Genomic DNA, 27,182 nt, shown 5'->3' on the forward strand with positions numbered 1-27,182 from the left:
TCGAAGAAGCAGCACAATTGTGGCGATCGGTCGCCACGCCTGGCTGAGCTCCGCCAATTTTTCGGGGGATGTCCAGTCCACGCTCTTTGACATGTCCTCGATGGCCGTTGCCTTTTCGGCGACAAAGCAGACAGTGCTCTTGAGCGTTTGGCCAGGCTCTGTCTTCTAAACCTCCTTTCCTCTCTGTCCTTCCGGACAAAGTTGTTCTGAGGACTCGTCCTTCTTTCCTGCCCAAGGTGGTTACGGCCTTTCACATCGGGCAGTCCATCACCTTGCCCACCTTCTTTCCGCATCCCCATTCCTCGAAAGAGGAAGAGAGGCTCCACCATCTGGACCCAAAACGTGCGGGCGGTGCACAAGCGGACCATCTCTCGGTGGGTCATTTTGTGCATCAAGATCTGTTATTCCTTGGCGAAAAAGGAGCCTCCTGTGGGGCTGCGCGCCCATTCCACTCGGGCCACGGCGGCTACTACTGCCCTGGGTTGGGGAGTCCCCTTGCAGGACATCTGTCAGGCAGCTACGTGGGCTTCGCTGCACACGTTCGCTAAGCACTACTGCCTGGACAGCCAAGTCCGAAGAGATGGCTTCTTTGGCCGTTCCGTTCGCCAGGACTTCCTGGTGTGATCTTGGTTCGCAGACCCACCACCGGGGTTGGTATTGCTAGGGTATCTATTCTAAGGTAAGGAATCTTAACACTAACCTGTTTCTTTCAGATGCACAAGTTAATTACCTTCGGTAATGATATATCTGTAAGAAACAGTAGTTGGTGTTACCCATAATTTGGTTTACAATAATTGTAAGACACACTAATTATGTGCATCTTGTATACATACGGTTTAGGGATGAGTCCGTAGTATTTAGTTATAAGCAGTAATATGTCCCATGGTCCGCCTGGGTGAAGGGGCCTGTATACCTTTAGCTCAGCTTCCCTCCGTCATGATTGACCTATTCATACCTTGGTCGCACACATAATTAGTGTGCCTTACAATTATTTGTAAACCAAATTAGAGGTTCACAAACGGAGTGGCAAACATGAGGCGGGTCCTAATGCTGTCCTGATGAAAAGGTGTAGGGGACACCTTGAAACATGTCGACGAGATCGTTAGGTTTTTGACCTTATTATAGGTATCCAATTCCTACATCCAACCCCTTTTTACTATACCACTAGAAGCAGGAATAAATGTGCAGGCTTACTAGTTAGGTATTTTTGAAAATCACTAACTCACACCACTCCACCATACACTGCACCACACATAGTTTCACAAAAAGTGCTCCTACCTATCCATCGCAAGTCGCAGCACGCCTAAGCAGCAGCTGCTTGGGAAGCCCCAATGATGAAGCATGTCACCTGAGGCCAACCTCTGGTGAGTGAGGGGACTAAAGAAACGATTTTTTTTTTCCGAACAGGTACACTAAGTGGTTAGACCTGCCCTATTTTTTCAGATAGGCTAGTCTCTCACGACCCATGAAGCATGGGTTACATTATGTTACTGTAAAATTCAAGAGGCAGACACTAGCCTTAGCCTCGTTCTCCCTTCCTTTTTGATAAACACATTAGATGCAGCCCAAGCTTGGGAAGCACTAGTAGATAATTTCACCACCCCAGAGTCTGACATCCCCATAGCATCACCTACGAGATCACCAAGACTAGCCCCTCATTGAGGCGTATCACACTCCAGTAAATATTCCGGACGCCCGCTGCTGTTTACAAAGATCCAATCACAAAGGTTAGTGCTGATCACCGGTCATCTTGTACCCTATCTTTGTGCACACCAACCCAACACTCATTGCTGACAAATATGACTGTACTGACGCATGGTAGGGTGTGGGCGGGGGGGGGATATTTGCTACCAAATGGGACAAGGTATGAAAATACATAAATTCTATATTGGAGACATCCTATTATGTACAAATATAACACTGTAAATGCAATGTCTGATCTAAAAGACCCCAATAAAATTTGTTTAAAAAAAGAAGTAAGCTCCCCATTTTCTTTTATTTTTTTGATTGCAGTGGATTACCAATTAAAACACGTCGGCATTATTTGGCAATGGCTGCCGAGTGCTCTTAAAAAGGATAACAGCTTGTTATAAGACATGTTGTTTGGCAGTGGAACCAGTTAAGTTTTAGACTTTGTCTAATTGTCGGTGTTTAGTCCCAAGTCCAGCTAGAGTAACCTAGAGCTGTCTACCGGTGTACCTACTAAGGAGCTAAATCTGTTGCACTGTGGAAGGCTGGGGAAGACTGCAGCTAGAAGACCAATGCAATGCCCACTTTTGATGGCCATTATAAGTCATTTGAAATTAAGGTGGAAATGTATTAGTACCCTCGAATAAGGACATAGAATGGGGATTAGAACCATTGAGCTGCTTACGTCTCCATTTGCTCCATTCTGCCCTAGTTGAGCATCATTGCACTCATGCATGAAGCTTTGTGGCATTTATCGACATATGGACATGGCATAATCATTCATGTTCAATGTGGCTGCAGTTCTATAATCTAGACCTAATAGGCAGAAATAGTTTAGCAAATTTGACTGGTGAACAAGGGCATTGACATTGAGTGCTTCGGACAAGAATAGTATATATTTAAAAGTAAGTGGTAGCTCCCGTTCCCGTTGACTGGTTCTCAGGGCGCTGTTCAACATTGTGATTGTGAGCTCGCGACGTAGCACCCTCTCCACTAAACTTTCTGCCTGCCTTATTCCGATGTGAGTAGAACTTCAGTATGTCAGCAACAAAGTCTACTCTGTTTCCGGTACGGACATGCACCTCCTCTGTCATATTAAGGGCTGTCAGAAGTGTGGTCCTTTGTCCATCCGCCCTATTAAGAGTGGGTGCTTTTGGCTTTCAGCAATTCAAAACGTGGCAATAAGTGAAAGTAAAAACATTTCAATGACATCCTATGGCGAGAAGGGTTTATTTTCTTTCTTTATGTTCAAAATGAAAATCCCTCTTGGGATTTGGATTTTGTTTTTGGAAATAAAAAAAGAAATTGATGGTGTGCCCTACAGCTCTTTCATGTTGACTGAGCAGTGCAGCAATGCATTGATTGACAGGAACTTCAGTGATGGTGCTTCCTGCTAATGTACAAGATGTTCACTGCCTGAGCAGACATCTGTGAATTTATAGTGCGCTAGTTCATAAGAGTGACGGAGTAAAATACTCTGTCTCTGACTGAGTAACCACACTCTAAGTCAGGCACTAGGAGAGCTTTTGCGGAACAGCCAACCTTCCGGCTTGTTCAGCAGCACCATACCTGTAGTGTTATTTTGTCAGAACTATCAGGGCGTACTGACCCAATTCTCCCTGTCCGTGTTCATAAGCACATCCTTCCACACAAAGACGTGGGTTGACAGTGTCTGATAACAGTCTCTTCTGAAAGGCTGCTTTCTGTCAAACAAACTTTAAGTCCTCCAGGCAACTCTTCATGGGAGCAAAACGCATTTTACAATACCTAACTTAGAAACATGAGGTAGGACAATTGTTTGCAAGTACTTTAACACCTTAGCTGCTTCGCAAATATCCCTCCCCAGTGCTGCGCTGTCCATTGGAACTAGTGCTGAATGGACGTCCAATGGTCGTGCGCAGCACTGGGGAGGTAGCGCTCGTGACGACCGTTGGCCGTCAGCAGCACTTAAGAGGTTAACTCCAAGGCTCAGTTTTGTCCAGAAGTTGCTTTGTCAACCTGTGTGACACGCGCTCTCTACAGACTCGCTGTTCTCAAGTCTCACCTTCAAGCTGGTATCAGCCAGATTTAGAATTTTTTCAAAACTTGTTCCTTGAGGGTGATAATAATGTAAATGCACTTCACTTGTCTTTCGGTGAGTTTTTTTTTGTTGCGAAGTAGCCAAGGATCATGTCATTGAGCAAGATTGGTACTGTAACCTATTTGTTGTTCTTGGCAAAAATACAGCAACCGGTCTTGATTGGGTTGAGCTTCAGTTAGGCCATGGATATCCAGGCTTGCATGATGTACAAGAAAAGTTTGAGGCATTATATGTCTGAAGCAAAGAAGACTTTCAAGTAGAGTTTTGTATAGTTGCCATTATTGAATATTCATACTGTTATCTGAGAGTAGAGCTTCCTGCAGAGGTTGAAGATGAACAGGGATAATGTGGAGCCCTCGGGGACTCAACACCTGATAGGGATTTTTATTACCTGGAGAAACCCATGTGAACAAACTGGTTTCGGTTGGAGAGGTAGGGGGGAGAACCATTGAAGGATATGGACTGTGAATCCCATTAAAGACTCAATGGTGCATATGAGGGTGGGATGGTCGACTTTGTCAAAGGCAGCTGAGTAGTCCAGAAATATCAAGAGGTAAGGAATACGATGTTTATCATTTACACAACCCAGGTGCTGTTTATGCTGGCTATGTTTTCTCCATTATCTACACGTGTGAAATCACAAGAATGCTAGAGCCAGGATCCGTATTCAACTTAGCAGAAAAAAGTGATAACTGCATGCCAGATGCAACACACTTGTCATTGCAAACTCCAAACTAATACCCTACCTTAGTACTTTGGTGGCAAATCAGTTCTTTAATGTTCTGTTTGTTGTTCTCCTTCTAGCTTTTTTGGACCTATATTCAGGCTATGCTGACGAATTTGGAGAGCCTGCCCCTGGAGCGGATTCACAGTATGCTGAAAATGTTTGTTATGACGGGTCCTGTGGTGTCTGAAATAGACATGCAGGAGCTACAGGGATTCCTCCAAAAGAAAGTGAACGAACAGCAAGTTGTCTATTCAGGCGGTGTCTATCGACTCCCCAAGAATTCTAGCTAATGTAAAACTTTGAATCCAGAGTTGAGGATTTATGAAACATTCCGTCCAAGGTGAAAGATGGCATGTGGGCATCAATCTTTTTGCTGAGTACCGACAGTGCTCCAGCTGAGAATACGTGTTCACAGTGGCAAAGTCCTCTGCAACTTGTTCATGTGCTAGCTTACAGACTGGTCACAGACATCTCGTGAAGGATTGTATTTGGCAGTACAGCATTTATTGTTGATCTGATTGTAGGCATTTAGCCCTGATCTAGACAAGTTTCTGCCAGATTTTGATGTGGAGATCTGGACTTCGGAATCTGTAAAGACTGTTGCTACACTTTGAGAGTATCCGGACTGTGGAGCTAGACACTTGACAGTAAGTTCTTGGATCAGTCTGTCTCTCCCAAGGAAAGTCCATCTACCTACTACTCTAGTTATTGTTGGCAAATATCTGTGTATATTAATTTATTGTGCATTGGCCTTTACCATTTTGTTTTATAGAATAACTTTTTTATTTTTCCTATTTAATTACAAGGCATTGGTTGTATTTTGGCCCTGCAAGCATTTCAGCTGACACTTGAGTCATTACTTTTGTAGCGAATGACACATACATGTTGACCTTTTTGCGTCTGACCTTTTTTTGTGGCTCAAAATCTTTCTGTGTCTGTTGCGAGTGATGTGTATGTAAATGCCTTAGCAGTGGATACAATTGTGTTTTGTTAAAAAAAAAGATTTTTATAAATAAAAAAAGGTTAACCCAGGAGTTTGTATTTAAGCAAATTTGTTCATACAACTACTAGTCTGTTAGTAAAAGCAGCATTATTGATTTTCAAATTTGACTCATTCTTCTGTTAAGGAACTTGCACAACTCTTACAAACCACCAACAATCACTTTCTTTTTTGTGTTTCATGAGGTGGCATAATACAGGCTGTCTACAATTATTTTTTTCCTGGATCTTACGTCTGTTGCACACCCCAGGGCCTATTCTCAAAGGCATTTTTGAGTTAAGGAAGTTGTACTGCAATAGTGGTACTTCCTATACTTGCAAATGCTATTGATGAATCTATGGCTGGAGATCTCCTCTCTGCTTTTTCCATCTCTTCGTTTGGAGGTCAACACTTCGAGTGTGGAGATAAAAAAAAAAGTTTTAGAAACTGTTGGAGGGAAATTGGGGATTGGCTAGAAAATGGATAATAAGTACCACTAAATGAGTTAAGTGTATGGATATTTACGGTGGGGTTAAAACAAGCAGGGCAATTTGTTATCGCAAAAGTTGCATCTAAATTTACTGTAGTAACAATACTGACAAAACAGGTTTAAATCGGCCTCAGCCAAACTTTCGAGTGAGTAAACCACCACACATGTCCAATCACTGCTACTGCTATGCACTGACAAAACAACAGAGAGAAAAAGGAATAACACTAACTCCACACGGGAAGATAAAGGTAAACATCTGTGAATATCAATTTGTTTTAGAATTTTATTCCTTTTTAATTATTTTAATTTATTTTCCAAATGTCAGTCACACTTTTTTTTAAGTGCAATTTATTTAAATCATGTATTCCAACAAGGATCCAAGTACATGCAACAAACACACTTGCCCCTGCAAGGCAATAATGATGTGAACAGTCAGGACTAAGCCACACCCATCAACACATGAAATGCATTACAGCGGCTACCAATCACACAGAGCCTGTCCACCTAAGAAAGCAAGTTACACATCAAAATGATTTGCTTCACTATGTTAGTCAGTGTTTCTGTGGCCTTTTCCCTCATTTTGAGGAACATTTGTTTGAGGAGAAGTTACTTTCTACAGAAAAATAGATCTTCTTGCCAGGAATATTAACAGTGGTTCTTTGAGATGGCTACACAGAGAAGATAATTTCAGCCACACAAAGAACTCATTCCTATGAAACAGTCTCAAACACCTGGAATTACAGGCTGTTTGGATGGTTTCATGGAAGAAGTTGTTGTGATGGTTGGTGCGTTTGAGTTCCAAACTGTAGGAGCAGTCAATGAGAAGCATTATTTTGGTGTTTTACTCTTCTGAAAGGATAGATTTACAAGAAGAAAAATCTCAGAGCTCCTGAAGGAATATTGGAAGCTTAGTGACGTTGGCAGCCTGAAATGACCGATGTTTGGGTTGTGAGTGGGTCAAAGTGGAGTGCCCCAAGAATTCCTAGAAATGCAGCAGGAGAGACATTAAGGTTTCTATAGGGCGTCTTGAGTCAGACAGGGTTAAGAGAATGTAATCACCTTACAAAAATACCTTACTCTGGCCCAATGTCGATGGGATCCCAATTATATCATCCGTAGACTAGATGGCTATTGCAAGGGGCTCTAGCACCAGAAGGAAAAGTAAAGGGGACTGAGGTGCCCTTTTTAATCAGTATATGTTTGGAGGGAAATCCTACACGGTTAATGTGAGTTGCTAGGACGGATAGAGCCAATTAACTTTTGAGATATGTTTGCCCCAGGCTAAATTTTAAAAAAAATGAAACTGGTAAGTCAATTCCACCTTGTTGAATACCTTTTCAGCATTTTGTAAAAGGGCAATTCTATCAGCAGTGCAATTCTTTGAGTCCCACAGTAGATGGGCGGGAGCTCTGATGTGATACCTGCATGCGCACCCACCGACAAAACCCACTCCCAAATATTGTATGGGTGAGGCAATATCCTGTTTGAGTCAATTTGCCAGTGTTATAGGTCTAAAGCGGCTACATTTTAATAAGTCTGTTCGGTTTGGGGAGAAGGTTGGCAACTTTAATGTTGGGAATTGATCCGAAGGTGCCAGACTCTTCTGCCCCATTGAAGGCACCTAAGAGTATGGGGGTGAAGGGAGATTTGCTACATTTGTTTAACAGGATACGTGATGTGGCAGGGAAACTCCCTCCTACAAATGAGTGCGCTGTTTTTCAATGAAACACAACGGTTTCTTCTCCACTTTTTCTAAATTTCATTTTCAAATTATTCCAGATATAGTTGATCAATAATCCATACTAAATCTGTATTTGATTTGCAGTTTTATTTCACAATTTCATGTAAGATAATGTGCCAATCATCCAAACGTTTTATATTCCCAATGCATTTCGGGTCTCATACATTGGACCCTTCATCAGGGGGCTAAGGAATGAAACGAAACAGGACCAATTAATTCACTGTCCACAATATACACAATCAATATATCAATACATGTGCTAACTTTGATTGTCAACTTGAAATCTGTATCTGACTTCTCAATATACATAAAAGAAAAGAAAGCAATGCAGTTGCGTTTTCCTAAATACGGACTCGTTGGTAAATCGCTATGTTACTCCAGTATTGGAACTTTCATAGATTCCCATTGCTTGTATCATTCCCCGTCGTCGGAATGGGAGCCTCGGTAATAATAAATATATATATATATATAGATAAATACACCATAATAGGTGTAAAAAAGGTAAAAAATTAGGCCTAGGCCTCATTATCTTTTGCAGCCTATTGCTGTCATTATGTAAAAGGACCCAAAGTCCCCTCAGCAACCAATCAGATCAGCCTCACCCTGTAGAACCTTCCTGAGAAAGCTCAGAGCCTCAGATTTTCTACCGCTTCGTTGGTGACAGGGAGTCTCCTTAGAGCTCTGCTCTAACTTCAACTTGAGGTACTGTTTAAACAGTTTTTCTTTGAGGATTTCTTTCAGCTTTGTCATGGCTGATAAGGAAAAGAAGAGCCTTTTCAGGTCTTGTGCCACTTGTGGCAAAAAACGACTTTATACAGAGGATCAACATCAAGACTGTATTTACTGTCTATACCCGGACCATAAGGTTGATAAGTGTAGTATATGCAGGAGAATGTCTGTTAAAACCCTCCGTGATCGTGAAGGACGGCTGCTTCTGTGGCTCAGGAAGTTGGAAAGGAGGGATGAAGTAATTTCTGGTGATGAGGAAGATGCCAGATCAACATCTTCGAAAACTTCATTGAAGAGGGGCGGATCGTCTGTGGACACTTCAACTGAACCCCCCTTAAAGGCTGTGCGTGTGACCTCTGATAGGTCTGGCAAGCCAGGGCCTATCGAATCTCCTCACGTGAGTGTAAAGGAGAGGGAAAGGCAGGCAATGCAGGTGCAAAAGGCTAAACTGGATGAGAGCTCGGCTGGGCCTTCCCACCAGGTTAAAGTAGCCAAGTCCGTCAAGAAACCGACTGTAGAGGCCTCTACAGGGGTCAAAACGGACTCTAAAACATCTGAGGTGATTTTGTCTCCTCAGTCGTCGACGAGCCACCCAGCGACGACGAGGACGACGACGAGAGCGTCGACGAGGACCTCGATGTCGATTCCGTCGACGAAGACCGGATCGACGACGGCGTCGTCGACGATGACCACGTCGACGGTTACCACCACGTCGACTAAGACCATCCCGTCGACGATGACTATTCCGTCGACGGTGGCAATCTCGATGACGACGATCCCGTCGACGAGGACGACGAGCCCGTCGACGACGACAGCTCCGTCGACGAGCCCGTCGACGATGAACTTGTCGACGATGAACCCGTCGACGGTGCCGTCGACGAGGCCGTCGACGGTGGACCCGGCGACGATGAGGGTTCCGTCGACGATGCCGTCGACGGTGAAGGGACTCTCGTCGACGGACCCGTCGACGACGATTCAGAACAAGGAAACGGTGGATTTGTTTTCAACGCCGTTGACGACAGGAGCGCCAGAAAACAGCAGAAGGAGGAGGATAACCCCAGATATGACTTCTCCTAGGAAAGTACCATCATTACCTCCACCCCTTTTGTTGGATGAGGATGACTACTCAGAAGAGGAAAATGAGATGTATGGGGATGCTTACAGTCCATCTCAATTGAATCTGAAATACCATGATTCGGATTTGGATGAGGAATATTACTATCAGAAGGCACAGCGGCCAGAAAGACAGGTTGCATACCAAGATACCCAACCACAGCAGGGTATGGTGACGATGCCTATGAGTCTTTTAACAGACTTAAGGGCGATGCTGGAGGAGTATAGGAGCAAGAAAGGGTCGCAACCTGTGGAAGGTCAAGCACAGGTTCAACCGCAGGCGGTGGCAGCAGAGTCAGTACGGCCTGCACAGGAAGAACATGAGAGGGCATATCCTCAGCAAGTCCAAGTGGATACCTCGGATGAGGATGAAACGGGGCAAAACCAAGATCATGACCAGGACAGTGAATGGAACCAGTATATAGCTCCGGATCCGGCTTCACCAGTGCCAGACCCGGTTGACTCGCCTCCGGCTGATGTAGGAGGTTTCTTCAGCCTGATGGAAAGAGCCACAGCGCGTTTTAAGTTAGCGATGCCTACAACATCTACGGATTGTTTTTTATACGATTTCAAGGAGGCATACCGTAAGGCCGTGCGCTCGATTCCCATTGTGGAGCACATATGGGAGGAAGGGAAGAAAGTGATGCAGACCCCAGCGACGGTCATTCCAACTCTTCCGCGCTTGGAGAAGAAGTACAAAGCTCCGGATGACAGTCCCGCCTGTTTGATTGGACAACCTAGACCTGACTCGGTCATATCGCAGGCGGCACAGAAGAAATCGCGAAATCCTTCGGCCACCCTCACGACTCCGCCGGATAAGGAGGGTAGAAGGTTGGACAACGCTGGGAAGCGTTTTTCGTCAATGGCTAGCTTGCTGGTCAGAGCGGCGAATGCCTTGGCGATCCTAGCAAGGTACGACCGCCAGATGTGGAGTGATGTGGCACACTATGTGAATCTGCTAGCGGATGACCAGAAGGCGGAAGCACAGAAACTTCTGGAAGAGGGACAACGTTCCTCTTCAGAGATGATTGATTGCGCGATGGACATCGCCACCACCTCTTTCCGTGCCCTAGGCAGTGCAGCGGTTCTTCGGCGACAAGGATGGCTGAGAGCTACATACTTCCGGCCAGAGGTCCAGAATAGGATTTTGGATTTGCCCTTCGATGGGGACATGTTGTTTGGGAAACATGTCGACGAGACCCTACAGGGTATAAAGAAGGACACGGAGACAGCAAGGGCTCTGGGGAACCTGCAATATAGGAAAACACCCTTCCGTGGAGCACGAGGAAGAGGTTTCTCTTCACCTAGAGGAGGTTATCAGCAACAGCGATATTCACAGCAGTCGCAGTCTTACAGGCCACAGTACGGCAATCAATACTATCAGCGGCAGTCGCAATCCCAGTCTTTCTCTCGCCAGAACGCTCGTGGACGACAGGGGCGTCAGGGCAAGGACGCTGGCAAGCGTCAATAGCGGCCTCCCGACTCTGCCAACTGTTCCTCCGCTTCTGGGATCTCCAGTGGGCGGCAGGATATCACAACATCTGAGCAGCTGGGAAGAGATTACATCGGATCAGTGGGTATTAAATATCATCCGGAATGGGCATACTCTAGAATTCCAGGACTTTCCACCTACAAGAGCTCCCCACGCCACTACTTCCGACCATCTGAACCTTCTTCAAGAGGAAGCTCAACTAATGCTTCAAAAAGGGGCGATCCAGCGTGTTCCCCTATCACAAAGGGGAGAAGGTTTCTATTCCAGATTTTTTCTGATCCGAAAGACAAAACAGAAGTGGCGTCCTATCCTGGACTTGAGGGAGCTCAACACCTATCTCACGAAACTATCGTTTCGAATGATTTCACTCCAGGACATATTGCGCCTATTGAACCCGGGCGACTACATGGCAACATTAGACCTGGAAGATGCCTATTTTCATATCCCGATCCATCCAGCTCACAGACGTTTCCTTCGCTTTACAGTAGGCAAGAGTCACTTCCAGTTCATGGTGCTCCCATTTGGATTAAAGTCCGCTCCTCGGATATTCACAAAGGTGCTGGCACCGGTAGCAGCATTTCTGAGGAGACAGTCGCTAGAAGTATTCCCGTACTTAGACGACTGGCTGCTGAAGGCCCCAAGCTTGCAAGAGGCATCAAGGGCAGTGGACACGTGCTTGAACCTCTTTATTCACCTGGGTTTACAACTCAACAAGGAAAAGTCAGTTCTTCAACCTGCAAGCACGGTGAAGTTCTTGGGAGCGATACTCAATACTCAGGAGTGCAAAGCCTTCCCATCGGAAGAGAGACAGATGAAACTCATATCGTCAGCCACCCGTTGCCAAAAGAGAAGTTGGATGACGGTCAGGATGTACAAATCTCTTCTAGGGTCGATTTCATCCTGTATTCAATTGATTCCGCATTGCAGGCTGCGAATGCGCCCCCTGCAGGAGGAGCTGGACCTTCAGTGGAGACAAGTGGAAGGTTCGTTCGAAGACAGGGTGACGGTAACCCAGCGGATGAAACGGTCGGTTTCATGGTGGATGAAAAGATCTCACCTCACTGTGGGACTCAGTTTCAAGGCTGCAAGGGCTCCTCAGGTCATTACCACGGACGCTTCTCTTCAAGGTTGGGGAGCGGTCATGCAAGACCTCCAGGTCAGTGGTCACTGGACTCCGGAAGAACGTCATCTACATATCAACGTTCTGGAACTAAGAGCTATTCGACTGGCAATGTTGGCTTTCCTCCCGAGGATTACAGATTCAGCAATCCTGGTGCGGACGGACAACACCACCGCAATGCATTACGTCAACAAGCAGGGAGGCACAAGATCGCCACTGCTTTCACAGGAAGCCCAAATACTGTGGGAATGGGCGATAGCGCAGAACATCACACTCGTAGCAGAACACCTTCCAGGAGTATGCAACACGAAGGCAGATACGCTAAGCCGCCTGAGAGCAGTCTCGCACGAGTGGGAATTGGAGGACGCAGTGATCAAGGACATCTTCTCCCGTTGGGGGACCCCAGCGATCGACCTGTTTGCAACACCGGGGAACAAGAAATGCCGGTGTTACGCAAGCAGGGAACACCATCGAGGATCACTGGGGAATGCCCTTTCGATGTCATGGTCAGGCGCGTTTGTTTACGCCTTTCCGCCATTTCCCCTAATTCCTCGAGTCCTCAAGAAACTCAAGATGGACAGGTGCAGGATGATACTAATAGCGCCTGCCTGGGCTCGCCAATTTTGGTACACGGAGCTTCTTCTTCTATCAGAGACACCGCCCATTCATCTGCAACCCAAACTGACACTGCTCTCTATGTACAACGGCCAAGTTCTTCACCCGAACCCGAGCTCGCTTCAGTTGGCGGCTTGGCTCCTGAATACAGAGAGTTTAAGGATTTAAACATCCCAGAGGAATGCAGGACCATCTTAGCACAGGCACGAGCCCCTAGCACTAATAAGACTTATAAAGCGAAATGGAAGAGGTTCCATTTGTGGTGTCAGAGGGAGAATGTTCATCCTTTCTCATCAGCTCCGCATCAACTGTTACCTTATATTCTTTCATTGGCACAAGCAGGTCTGGCTCATGCTTCTATCAAAGTCCACTTGGCAGCTATTTCCAGGTATAGGAGAACAAGATCGGGCCCCTCTCTTTTATCAGCGAGAGTAATCAAACAATTCTTGAAAGGACTGTTTAGAGTTTTCCCGCCAGTTAGGCCCCCACCTCCGGTGTGGCACTTGAATGTGGTCCTGGCCCAGCTAATGAGACCGCCATTTGAGCCAGTACATAAGGCGGACCTGAAGTTCCTATCATGGAAAGTGGCGCTTCTCTTGGCACTCACCTCTGCAAGGAGAGTAGGAGAGCTTCAGGCTTTAACCATCAAAGAACCCTTCTTACAGTTCAAGAATGATACAGTTATCCTGCGGATGAACCCCAAGTTCATTCCGAAGGTACCGGCGGACTTTCATCTTAACGAGCCAGTGATTTTGAAATCTTTTTTTCCTCGGCCTTCAACCCAGGCTGAGAGGACACTTCATTCTCTGGACGTTCAGAGATGTTTGAAATTCTATCTACAACGCACAGCTGGATTTCGAAAGACACCCCAACTGTTTGTGGCTTTCGGAGCCCCAAGGAAAGGATTTCCTTTGTCAAAACAAGGGATATCTAGATGGATAACTAGTGCGATCCGGTTCTGCCACCAGGCGGCAGGCAAACCTTTACAAGGACAGGTGAAGGCACATTCCACAAGGTCAGTCTCAGCATCAGCGGCGCTGTTTGCTGGAGTATCCATAAAGGACATTTGCAGAGCAGCCACCTGGAGCAGTACGCACTCCTTCACGAGACATTACTGCCTGGAGGCGGCTGCAAAGGAGGATTCGGCTGTTGGACAGGCAGTCCTGAGAAATCTCTTCCAATAAGAGGTGAGCTTTCCACTCTTCCCTCCTCCTGTTTTTTCAAACATTTCGTTTATTGAGCTTTGTTACTGCTTTATGATGTATAATCTGTGATATCATTAGTTTATAATGATTCTATGCTGTGCACGAAATGTTTGAGGTATGCTAACTGCTATCTACTCTGATACAAGCAATGGGAATCTATGAAAGTTCCAATACTGGAGTAAGAAACAAGTTACTTACCTGTAACTTTAGTTCTCCAGTATTGGTAACTTTCATAGATTCCCATGCGCCCACCCGCCTCCCCTGGGAAAGCTCACTTTAGGGCTAGGTGATTATGTGGCAAAGCAACGGCTACGAAAATCTGAGGCTCTGAGCTTTCTCAGGAAGGTTCTACAGGGTGAGGCTGATCTGATTGGTTGCTGAGGGGACTTTGGGTCCTTTTACATAATGACAGCAATAGGCTGCAAAAGATAATGAGGCCTAGGCCTAATTTTTTACCTTTTTTACACCTATTATGGTGTATTTATCTATATATATATATATATTTATTATTACCGAGGCTCCCATTCCGACGACGGGGAATGATACAAGCAATGGGAATCTATGAAAGTTACCAATACTGGAGAACTAAAGTTACAGGTAAGTAACTTGTTTCTTATACAAACACATGAGCTAATAGTGTACAATCTCTTAACTATGTCAGATATCAAACATCATACACTCATTTTTTGATTCGACTTACATTCGACCGTCCGGTCTGTAGCGCAGAGTATACTGGCGTCTCAGCGTTCACGATTTTACGCGCCAAAAGTTAAGAGCTAGCTATCGGGTAAAGTATCACGCACGTGATCGGAAGGCCTTCCAATCACGGCAGAGCTTTACTCAGATCATGTGACAGGGTCCGTGCTGGCTTCACGGAAATAACAACAAATTGCTTATGCGTGTTACAGTCGGAATAGAATCAATACTAGTCGCTTCCAAATGCTAAACATAACAATATGAATATGCTAAACAATAAACGGTAATCAACAAAATATAATGAATAGCATCTTAAAGTTCAAAAAACACTTCAAGGTTACTGGATATAGTTCAAGCCCATAGCTGCAAGTTTTACAAAAAACACGAATATTCAATTCTGTCATTGAGCCCAATGGGGTGGGCGTATTAAGTTTTTTGATCCAGTGGTATTCACATCTAAGTCTTTGCTTAGAAGGATCCAGGTCGCTGCGTGGAAGGATTCTCTCTAAGACCATGTATCTGAGTTGGGAAATTTGATGTCGTGCTTCAAGCCAGTGGCATGCAATGGTAGATTTAGAGTTCATGAGTCTGATGTTACTCTTATGTTCAGTTATGCGTGTTTTAACTTTTCTTTCAGTTTGTCCTACATAGGTTTTGCCACACGGGCATTTGATGGCATACACGCAGTTCATCGTATCACATGTACTATTATGTTTCAATTCAATTAGATGCCCTTTGGTGGGGTGAGTGAATTGGTTCCCGGTAATCACATTTCCACAATGGATGCAATTATGGCATTTTTGCATGCCTTTGAAGGTTATGGTGGTTTTCTTCGGAGTATTTAACATTTCTTTTATGTTTTTCGATCTTTGAAATGCAAAAGTTATTCTTTCATTGTATAGATCTTTTAAATCAGGCTCTTGCAGGATGAGTCTCCAATGTCTGTTCACGATTTTTTTAATTTTTGGTGCATCTGTAGAGAATTTTAGTACACAAACAGTTTTGGTTTCTTGAGTTTTAACTGTTTCCTTTAACATGCTGGTTCGAGATTGATTTGCCACTCTATTCAATGATGTTTGCAGTACATCATTAGGATATCCTCTTGCTTGATATTTCTTCATTTGTTCTTGCAAAATTTTTGACAGCTCTTCTTCATTTGAGGTTATTCTTTTCATTCTTATGAATTGAGAAGTAGGTAAGTGCTTTTTCAATGCCATAGGATGAAAACTTTGAAACAGTAGAGATGAATTTTTGTCTGTTTTCTTAATGTGTACATTAGTCTCGATTCTGTTGTTGGTAATTGTCACTTTTACGTCAAGAAATGCAATGCTCTGTTCATCTATAGTATGGGTGAATTTTATTCGTGCATTACACGCATTAAGTGCAATTATGTTGTTTTCTAGGTCTTCTTTTGCACCTCTCCATATTATAAATAGATCATCAATGTACCTTTTGTACATAATCAAATGTTCTGTCCATAGCGGGTTTGTCAAAATATGGTCGGTTTCAAATTTGTTCATAAAGATATTCGCGTATGAGGGCGCCCCCCCAAAACCCATAGATGTTCCGCTACTTTGGTTATAGTATTTTCCATCCCATTCGAAATAGCTACAAAACAATGCGAATTGCATGAGTTGTATAATTAGAAGTTTCTGTTCTTCTTGTAATTCACTGTTTATGAGACTCCATTCTAATGCCTCCATACCTTCATTGTGGGGGATGGAGGTGTAGAGGGCGGTTACATCAATGGTACACAGTAGGTATGTTTCATCCATCTTCAGTTCAATATTTTTCAATAAATTCAAAAAAGCTGTTGTGTCTTTGATGTATGTAACTGAGTTTTGTACTATCGGTTGCAAGAACCTATCAATGAATTTTCCTATGGGCTCAGAGATTGACCCACACGCAGAGACGATGGGTCTGAATGGCGGATTTTGCAGACTTTTGTGTATTTTTGGTGTCATATACAGCTTAGGTCGTCTAGGGTATTTCATCTCAAAAAACTGTTTGGTTTTATCATTAATCCACTTCATCTCGTGGGCGTGATTGATGATTTTTTGTAAATTTTGTTGGTATTCTTGAGTTGGATCTGTTTCTAGTGGAAGATATATATCAGGATTATTCACGTGATCATTGACATTTTTAATGTAAAAATCGTGTCCATGACTACAAGGGCCCCTCCCTTGTCTGCCTTTTGAAACGTCAATTGTTCATTGTTGGTTAAATTTTTCAAGGTATTCCATTCACTGGGTGTGAGGTTACTTTTTTTAGGTTTGCTGTATGTTATTTTTTGTACATCTGTCAATACTGATCTCTCGAACGCTTCAATGGTTTTGTGAGTAAATGGAGCACAAAATGAACTTTTTGGTCTAAATTCTTTCTCCCAAGTTTTTTCAGCTTGAAGTTCAATCGAATCCTTAAAAAAGTATCTTAGTTTCAAGGATCTGAAGAATTTAAATAGTGCGATATCTGTTTCTGCTGTATTGGAGGAGTATGTGGGTACAAATGTCATCCCTTTGTTGAGAATCTTAGGTTCAGCTTGTGTGAGTTGTTTAGATGAAATATTCACAATTAGGTGGTTTTCGCTTTCTGGCTCCTGGTCCTCTCTGCTATGCTTTTTTCTGTTTCTGCATCCTCGTCTAATGGGTCTGTAGTGGTTGGTGGAGCGTTTGCCGCAGGACTGATCTCTAAAAAACTCACTTGCGGGGTCACATTACTAGTGGATGGTTTTTCAATAAGAATTGTGGTTTTAGTGATGGGTCTCCTCGTGGATGCTATATCTGAATCAGATACTACACTTTCTTGAGATGAAGATGTGGTGTTTTTTTTCGATTGTTGCTGTTGGGTTTGCCATTTCTTTTGGTTGTAAATATCAGCCCAGGTATAAACTTCTTCCAATTTATGAGGGAGTTTCCCTGCCACATCACGTATCCTGTTATTGTAAGACAAGGGCTAGGACGCCTTGTGACATGAGTTGCGCTAAATAAGAACTACCTTAATACATGCTGATAAAACTTTATCACTACAGAGTGCACCAGGATAACAAGCTTTCAGTTCTACATTTGTTTAACTCACACAGGAAACCTTCTGTCCTGGGGGTCGACAAATCAGTAGGTCTGGAATGGCAGCCTTTATGTTTTCAAATGCAGTACTGCCATTCAGCAGGTCTTGTTCATCCCCATTTACACATGGCAAGTGTAGGTTCTCCAGGACCCTCTCTACTAAGGGCGTAGAACCACTAGGAGTGATGTTTAGTGAATTGTAATAGGAGGCAAAAGTTCTTATTATTTCTTCTGAGTGATGGAAAATATAACCTTGAAAAGGCCATAACGCTTGGACTGCCAGTTGAGCCTCTTTGTTGATGATGGAGGGCTGTCCGTCTACTTCTTTGCTCTCTGGGCTAAAGTGTCTGTTTCAATTAAAGCAACACTTTTTCTGAAGCATACGTGTAGCACAGGGGTCTCCAACCTTTCCTAAAGAGAGAGCTTCTTCGCATCATTCAAAACCATTGTGACCTACTGTCTAATTCGATAAATGCATACAGAGACCAAATAATTTAAACACTGCCCCTAGAGTACCCCATTCAAGGGAACACACAGTATTAATAACACAGAAGCTGTATCTCGAAAGGTTGTAATTTGGGGTCCGTGAGAATCAGTTTTGTCCCTTTGCTCTTGAGATTGGTAAAAGGGAAAATAAAGAGTAATAAATAGAGAAAACGAGAGACCGAGAGAAATAAGAGGAAGAGAGAAAAGATAGAAAGATACACAAAATAAATATATGAAAGAGGAAAAAAGGGCACGAGAGAAAGAACAAATTAAAGGAGAAAAAGAATAAGGAAACATTACAAAATAAACAAAGGAGCAAAATAAAGGCGATTAATGAAGAAATAAATTAAGAAAATGAATGAATGAAGAAAGAAACCGTGAACTGAACGAAAGGTGTTGCAGAATGTCAGAGTAAGAAGTAGAGAAAAGAAAGAGTAGAAAAGAAGGAAAGGAAGAAAATAAGCATGGGATGGAAAACAAGGCAAGGAACACAAGAGATTGGAAGGGAAACAGTAGAAGAAGAAAATAAACAGAAGAGAAAAGGTGAAAATGAGAATAGTGGGAGAGGGGGAAAATGACAAAAAAAAGTACAGAAAGTAAATTCAACCAGAAAGAGAGACAGGAAGAAAGATGAAGATAGAGAATGAAGATGACAGTGAAAGAAAGGAGGGAAAGAGAGGAAAAAAAGAGAACGAACTAGACATAGAGGAGCAAAGAAAAAACTATAGGATGAGGGCAATCAAAAAAAGGAGGAAGGAAATTAAATGGCGAAAGACAGAAAAGGGAGAAAAAACTGAATAAAGGACAAGATTGAGAAAATGAAGGAGAGCAATAAAGTTGTAGAAGAGAGAATTCGAGAGAAACAGAATCCCTGAAAGACAGAGAAAAGAAACAATGAAGGGGGAAATGAAGGTAAAGGAGGACTAGAAATTAGAAAAAGAAACAGCGAAAAATAGAAAGAGTAAAAGAAAGATAAGAAAAAAACTGAAAAAAATGCCTAACAAATAAGGGAAGAATAGAAGTGTAAAAAGATAGGTAGAAAGAAAGATGGAGCGCAAGAAAGAGCCATCAACAGAAATTGAGAAAGGAAAGAAAGACATGAAACGAAGGAAAAAAGAAACAGAAGGAAGGTGGGGCTAGTAAGAAAAGCGAGAATAAAGAAGGATTTTTTCAGAAGAGAATAGGCTGCATCACTGCACTGTCAGCCTTCGAGTCCTCTCAGAAACGGACACAGTGGTTTAAATAGCTGCTCTTATCAGTTGGAAAACTGTATATTCTCAACCCTGCTGAGAAGCAATTATGTATCGCCAGCTCTTTTCAGTATTGCCTCCTGACAGGAAGTCTGACTCAGTGGAAAGTTTGCGCTTAGTACTCGCAGTTTTCCAGGATTTTGTCAATCGGGTATAAATCAGAAATTGGACGGAAATAATTTAGACCCTCAAAATCTGCTCTTGATTTTCTTTTCAACTATTAGGAATTTACAAAGATTAGTTAGCCACGTTTGTCCAGTAGGATGCAACCAAAGAACTTTTCAGTTGCTGTAACTTCAACGGAATGGCAAAGTCCCCTTCAATTTCTGGTCCAAATTGAGTTTCATGAGTTTTCAAGAATGTGCTAGGAAGAGTTATTCTTTTTAGCTTGTGTACAAAGAAGATACCGAAATGTCTTGCAGCTTTCTTTGGAACTGGTGGATTATCAGTATAGCCGAGATTTTCTAGATAGTTTGACAATTTCAAAAGTTTGATGACCAGCTTTTGCATTTTTCTCAATTCTTAGTTGTGTAAGTCCTCATGGAAGTGATTTCGATGTGAGATGAGATTTCTTTTCCGTGTTCAGATCGCGTTACAATGATCTTTTTAGTTGTTTCAGAATGCCCATCTTGGTTTCCATATATTAAGTTGAGCCCATTCACACATTTGTCCAAAGGGATTTATTGTAGGAAAGAGGTTAAGTTGGTTGATGGTAGGTTTAAGATCACCTTTATAGAAAGCTATCCTGGTGGTAGCTCTGGAGAGCAGCCTTCAGGCTAAGTCTTGAAGGAATGTAAAGCAGCTTGTTTTATCAGTCTATAATCTCTTGAATGATCAAATGAAAGTACATCGCACAAGGTATATATATAAAATATATGTATTTATTCTAAACACAACCCCTCTAGTCTCTTTATGAGGCTAGAGGCAAAAGTACAATACAAGAACTTTAAATAGCACACAGTAAATAGCACAGTATAGGTTATGCCCTAGGAGCCTCACAAACCATATACTAAAATAGTGGTTTAAGAAGCCAGTGACCAGATGGCGACAGGAAGATGACAGCCGATTTCGGGTGCTTTCAAGTGATGCAGGTGAAGCTTGACTCTTCAGCCACGAGGTCCAGGAGGCATCGATGAAGACCAGGAGCTGAATTTGAGCTGTCCCACGTCGAATGTCGAGTGCTGCAGCGTCTGTATCCGGATTGGACCCAACAAGCCTTGGCAACAGCAACCCACGCAAGATGACAAGATTGGCTTCGGTGCAGATCAACAAGGTCTGAGGGACTCACCCTTTATTTATTTTATTTCTTGTATTTATAAAGCGCGACACTCATCCCATGGGATATCACGGCGCTGTAAGAAAAGGGGGACTACTGAAACTGTGTGAAGGGAGTTAGTTTTTTGGAAAGAGGTGGGTTTTTAGTTTTTGCCGAAATTGAAGGAGGTTTGCAGTGTGTCTAAGATCTATAGGTAGCTCGTTCCATCTTTTGGCCGCCAGGTGTGAAAAGGCTCGTCCACCTGTCCTTGCCCTGTAAATGCGCTTGGATTTCGCCAGGGCTGAGTTGTTGGATCTTAGGTTCCTGTTAGGAATATAGAATTCGATTTTTCCTTGCAAGATTGTAGGGCAAGTTTTGTGGAGGGCTTTGTGCGCGTGACAGAGTAGTTTGAAGGTGGCTCGCTGACGCATTGGTAACCAGTGGAGTTTTTTTAGGCATGCGGATGCCGAATCTCGTTTGCCTTTGTTGCAGACCAGTTTGGCTGCCTGGTTTTGTAGGACCTGTAGGCGGGAGAACAGTTGCTCATTCATCCCTTCGAATAAGGCGTTGCCGTAATCCAGGCGGCTAACTAGGAGGGCCTGGGTGATTGTGCGTCGACAGTCCAATGGTATCCAAGAGAAGATTTTGGCCAGGAGTTTCAGGATTGCAAAGCCTTTGCCCCAGAGTATGCGTATGTGGTCTTTCATGGACAGTGCATCGTCCATCATGATGCCAAGGTTTCTGGCGTACTGTTTCGGGGTGGGGGCTGTTCCCAATGACGGTGGCCACCATGTATCATTCCATGATAGTTTAGCTCCTCCGAACAGTAATATTTCTGATTTTCCGGCATTGAGTTTAAGGCAGTGGTTGCGCATCCAATCTGCCATTTCGGAGAGGCAACTGTGTAGTTTTTCCTTAGTTGTTGCCGACCCTTCGTCCATAGTCACCATCAGCTGTGTATCGTCGGCATATGAACATATGCCGATGCCCCACTTTCTTCCAATGTCAGCCAGAGATGAGACATAGACATTAAAGAGAGTGGGGCTTAATGAGGCCCCTTGTGGGACCCCGCAGCCGATGGGACGGGGTTTTGAATGGAATTGGCCCATATGCACTGAGGGGAGTTAGGGCACGTCTGGAGCAACCAGGAAAGCCCAAGAAAAAAAGGATTGTCCTTCGTGGGGACCCACTATCCAACGGACTAGAGATCGCGAAGGAGCCTCGAGCTGCGGTGAAGAAAACAGGACCACGGAACACTCGTGGAGTGTTGGCCTCTCTGCTTCGGTGCAAAAGGTGCTCGGGGCAAGGGCAAGAAATAGCCCAATGCACAACTTCGGGAAACTTCGGGAAGTAGGTGCACTTGCAAAATTGCAGGATGTCCAGGAGTTCTGGTCCCACGTCTCTCGTGTTGGCTGCGGGTCTCAGCTTTCCTGGGATCTCGTGTCGGCCTCAGAGATGTCTGGAAGTCCGTGTCCTGAGTCGCAGAATCCTCCGGATCCGGCGGGAGCCTCGAAAATGCAGACCGGCAAGGTGCTCTTAGGTGCCTGTTTGAACAGGGGGGTTACTCCTTGACCCCAAGGGAGATTTCTTCCGTCTTCCAGTCGATATGACAACAGCCAAAACTTATGTGACGAGCTGATTCGTACTAACCAAAAATCCCACGCTGTGAGGGATCTTTGCGAAGACAACAGCTATTACTACACAAATTTCGCCTCACGTTTATCCCAAGGGGTCTTCAGATATATCGTTTTTGTCCTGAAGATGGTCTCAACAATCAATTTATAGAGACCGAAACGTCGACCTACGCTTTTTCTTTGTCAAATTTACCATACCAATTGTACCAAGGAAGAAAAGCGTATACAATTGCTTCAATGAAGTGTTTTTATTTATTTTTATAATATGTACTTTTTGCAACATTGTTGATATATATTTTCTGTACCCTATTTTTTATGAACACATATTAAATACAAACTCTCTACATACACCCGTTTTCTTTGCTCTCTGTATCTATCACTTATTGTGACTACTGTAAATTGAATCAATAACCACCGTTGCTTAATTGCACAGTAGACCAATATTTATTTGGTCTTAAATCAGCATTGATATTCGGTAACCCTAGGAAGCAGATCCTACTCTCCTACAAACCACCTACCGAGGCCTGTGACTGTTTTTGGTAAGAGGGCTGAAGGTTTATCACAGAATAATAAAGAACCCCGTACATGGTCTGGACTGTTCAGTTTGATTTCAGAGCTTATGTTTCCAACCAGAGGTTGAAGCTTCTCTGTGTTCCACAGCGAACACATGTTGAAAGACGTGTGCTTAATCTTAGTCCAGCGAGATCTCACTTCTGTGATGAATGGTATTGGCTGTCTTGGAAAATGAAAGGCTGTTAGAATTTCCTGTCATCGCTGGGAATTGATAGAGAAGACCATGATGTCGGTTTTTTGTTGGTATCTATGTGAGCAGCACTATGGATAGACTTGGGGATTTCAGGATTTTTTTTGACGGTCTATGATTACAATTTGTGGATGTACTTTTAGAGCGGTTAAGTGTAGACTGCTTAGACCGGTGGGCAGCTTTCTAAAGGAGAATGGTTGGGTATGGTGACGTTCTAAGAGTTGCTGAGTAATGGAGAATAAACGCTTTGTGGTGGCAATTATAACTATTACTCATCTACCCTTAAGTCAGGGATTCATGAAAATGTGACCGGAAGCAGCAGGCCTCTGCTTGAAAACACTGTTAGAGGGGGCAACAGGCGGACTACTTGGAAACTATCATGGTAGTTGGGGTTGTTTGCCTCTTGTGTCCATCCTACAATAGCTTTGCAAACTGAGCCAACTGCACCGTCTCCACACTTGATTATCACGGTACTGAGGGGAGAGTAGTCGACTTCCAGGGGACAAGAACTCTGAACTCAAAACACAATCAGCCGACGCAATAATATGCTATCCAGCCTAATGCATTTCTTGGAAAATCGAGGTACCTTAGTAGAAAAGCAAAACTTAATACCGAATGCAGAAATGGGACCCCAGTTACAGGATTCTCAAACGCCAGTTTTGTCACTCCTGCACCCAACCCCAGTGTGTTAATATTGGAGGGAAACTTGGGCCAAGAATCGACTCAGTGTGGGTATGCTACTTGGCTTATGAAGGCATTTACATAGCGGAGGGACCTGTAGGTCAATTAGTTCATAACTTTTAATAGAGTTTGTAGCAGCACTGAGCCTCATTTTTTTCAGTTTCAGTGCAAGGCAATCTTTCAAGCTCTCAAACAAGACCCACCTCCCGTTTTATCTGTCTGCTCTGCATTTATGAGGAACCCTCTCAGCTTGAGTAAGTGTTGGGCACACGCCTGAATACAAGTCTGCTTCATATGGGTGTTTCACGCATCAGGAACATGTCTGGGCTTTTAATGTGGAATAGTCTCTCCTTCTGCAGGCTGAGACACATTCCTTTACACTGAAAAGGCACGCTTCTAGGTAGACCTACAGACTCTCCAGCAATTGGTACAGACTTCATGTGATACTCTGAGGAAATATAAATTTTTGGTCAAGTTATGTTCCCTATCGTGTACCCCACCGTCTCCATGTACGAGTTAAAGTGCATGTAACTTCCCTCCTGTGCCAGCTATAACGACGCAAATACATTTGCGTCCAACGTTAACATGTCCTCTTTCAGACCCACCCTGAATGGGTTGGATAGTCCGTTCCTAAGTATACTATGCCAACGTCTTTTTGTAGTGTACTCTACATGTTTTTCAGCTCTGGCAAAGTAGGCCTAGAATTTCTGCCATCGAGCCTTTTTCTTTCTTCTGACTCTGACAGCCTCAGCCCAGGCTGCCCCCGTACCCGTGAACTCTGCCTTACTTTCAGCGCGGCCCACTACGCTCAGCTCAGCCTGCTGCCTGCCAAGACTGACTACAACCTTCGGGTTATCTGTTCCGCTCCTCGAAGATACATTCCTTCCTACTAGTTTCAGTAAACATTCCCCAGCTGCAGAGCCACAGGGCCGGCCTGTCTCCGTGCAAGTAATTCATAGCCTCTGTTACCATGCTCCCATGGAAGGCCCATGCCCCCACGCTTCTCATCCAGACACTCAGGCGCTTATACACGCACTCACAGTCAGTATAGAATAGCTTCTCCCCAGAGACCTTTCCGCCCCGATAGCTCAGTTCCTAAACATCAGATATCAGATATGATAGAAGCACAAGTTGATCTGACATGCCAGACTTCTGTCTCTTTCCGTCAGTGCAAATGTCAAGCCCCCTGCACCCTCCAGTTTCACGCCAATCACACGTCATGCAGCTGCGCGCGCATCCAAGCTTCCGATTTCTGCTGACATTGCAACATTCCTGTTTAGTGCCACCCACATGTGACACCTACCTGTGACGTTTCTAAGACACACCTACAGTTACGCCTAGTCCATGCCTTCTGATTACGTACTAGTAACACGTGGATGCTGTTATCTTGTCTACTCTCAGCTGTTACGCCTACTACATTACTTTCTATGATGTAAATTAAGTATATAAGCTATGTATTGTCAATAAAGCATTGCTCTATCCCTTCCTGAACCCCGTGTGGTTGCAGGAACATGATATCCTATTCCGGAATAATTCCTTTTTAAGGAATAAAACCCCTAAGAACTCTAACACCGCGGACTCTGTCTTCTTTCTTTCCGATTGAGTTATTATTGATTAAGTACTTACCTGCATAGAAATTAAGAGAGTAAATTAAATATTTACGACATTTTGGCGCCCGAATAGGGACCCCTCCCCCACCTCACGCGCCGGTTGGTGCGTTGTAAGCTCTGTCCCCTGCCATCAGTTAGAAGGAAACTACGCGTACCGGCAGGATTTCCTGTATCTCCCTCTGGCCCACGGAGGTGACGAAGATTACGATCAGTACCCAGACGAGGCGGTGAGGAGTGCGGAGGATCCCGACCAGAGCCTAGCCGAAAGAAGCAAGGTCCGAGGTGTCAAGAGGCCCACCAGTTTTCCGAAGTGTTCACGTGTCGAGTCGAGTCGAGTCCGGTCCAGTCCAGTCCAGTCGAGTTTTCCGAGGCCTTCTGTTTTCCGTGCTTCCCGGTGAGTACCATTGCTGGGATGTATCTAGACGGGTTTGGGTACACAAGTCCGGTCTGCACTGTTTTAGGCAGTGTATCTGTGCTGTTTAGCAGTACATCTGATGATTCAAGTTCTTGCACTGTTCTCAGCAGTGTATCTGTGCTGTTTAGCAGTACATCTGATATAAGGGGTAGTTGTATATGTCGCAAATGTCTTTTTATGTGATTAATGTCGTGGTATGAGTGTGACTGTTTTTATGTGCATTATTGTGTTCTTGTATAACTAGCTGTATCTAGTATTAAGTAGCAAGGATTGAGCGTTCAGTACCGAGTAAACAAGATGCCGTTTTTCAACAAATTAAAGCAGATAGGAACTAGGAAAGGGATACTAGAGGAAGAAATTCCTATCCCCCCTAAGGATACTCCTGGTAACTTTATGTACCACAAGCATGGCATAGATGCCATAGTGTATCTAGATTTATGGGCCGACTATACTAAACATCTAGACGAGAGACACAGATGGCCAGTTACTGGAACATGGGATGCCGAGTGCATCATGAAGGTAGAAGAAGCATTATGGAAAAAGAAAGCCAGACAATCTCAGAAAGACGCCATAGAGTTTTGGCGTAAGGAATCACGTAAGCGTGCTGAAAAAGAACTACGTAGAGAGGACAGACTTAAAGAATCAGAGAAAGCCCAAGAAAACGAATTAGTTACTGAAGGGATCCGAGTAAAATCAGAACAGATAGACCGTGCACGAAATAACCTCGTAAACGGTATGTATCTCGCGGCCGAGGGTTCGCCTGAGGCCATGTCAGAAATACCGAAAAATCTACCGTCACCATTGGTTCCAACTAAAGTAACTCACAAGACTACTAAAGACATATTCCTGAATTCCTACCTAGAGGATGTAGCACCCGCTTACACCAATCTGCCTGTCCGCGCCCTGCCTAACGACAGGGACGGGGGTGGTAACCCGCCCCAAGATCATATTCCGCCTGTTCCACCCCCTCCCATACCTAAAGTTAATCTACCGAAGCCACGTTTACCTGACCCTACTAAAGGACAAATTCAAGTACAAATACAGACTTCACAGAGAGATAATGCCCAAGCTTCCGCCTCAGGAGGCGCGACAGGAGGTTTTCGGACCCCGCCATCAACACGTAGGTTACAGCTCGGGGACTTGCAGAGTCCCTACACGTACAAATCACCCCGTCTCGATGCATTCAGAGGACAACTTACAGTTTGCAGATATGATCCAGTACCCGGAAAAGACGATAAAATGATAATGGCATCACTACGGTTACGATCTGCTACTGATTTCCTGCTGATGTTTCCAGGAATGAACGAGCACCTAGATAGAATATATCAGTTTATTCAGACTGGGAAAGAC

At 44.1% G+C, this 27,182-nt stretch overlaps 1 protein-coding gene across 2 annotated transcripts in view; it reads left to right on the forward strand.

Annotated features, from left to right (window-relative positions):
- Positions 1-5,530, forward strand: part of ANAPC2 (anaphase promoting complex subunit 2) — a 346,730-nt gene extending 341,200 nt beyond the window's left edge. For both annotated transcript variants that reach the window (XR_015295865.1, XM_086921245.1), the window contains exon 13: positions 4,574-5,530. Coding sequence is in view for 1 of the 2 variants with exons in the window: in XM_086921245.1 (XP_086777371.1) it covers positions 4,574-4,786 (213 nt within the window). In the remaining variant the exon portion in view is untranslated. The remainder of the gene's footprint in view (positions 1-4,573) is intronic.
- The last annotated feature ends 21,652 nt before the right edge of the window (positions 5,531-27,182 follow it).

The sequence above is a fragment of the Lissotriton vulgaris genome, chromosome 5 (assembly GCF_964263255.1).
Source record: "Lissotriton vulgaris chromosome 5, aLisVul1.2, whole genome shotgun sequence".
Taxonomy (NCBI): Eukaryota; Metazoa; Chordata; class Amphibia; order Caudata; family Salamandridae; genus Lissotriton; species Lissotriton vulgaris.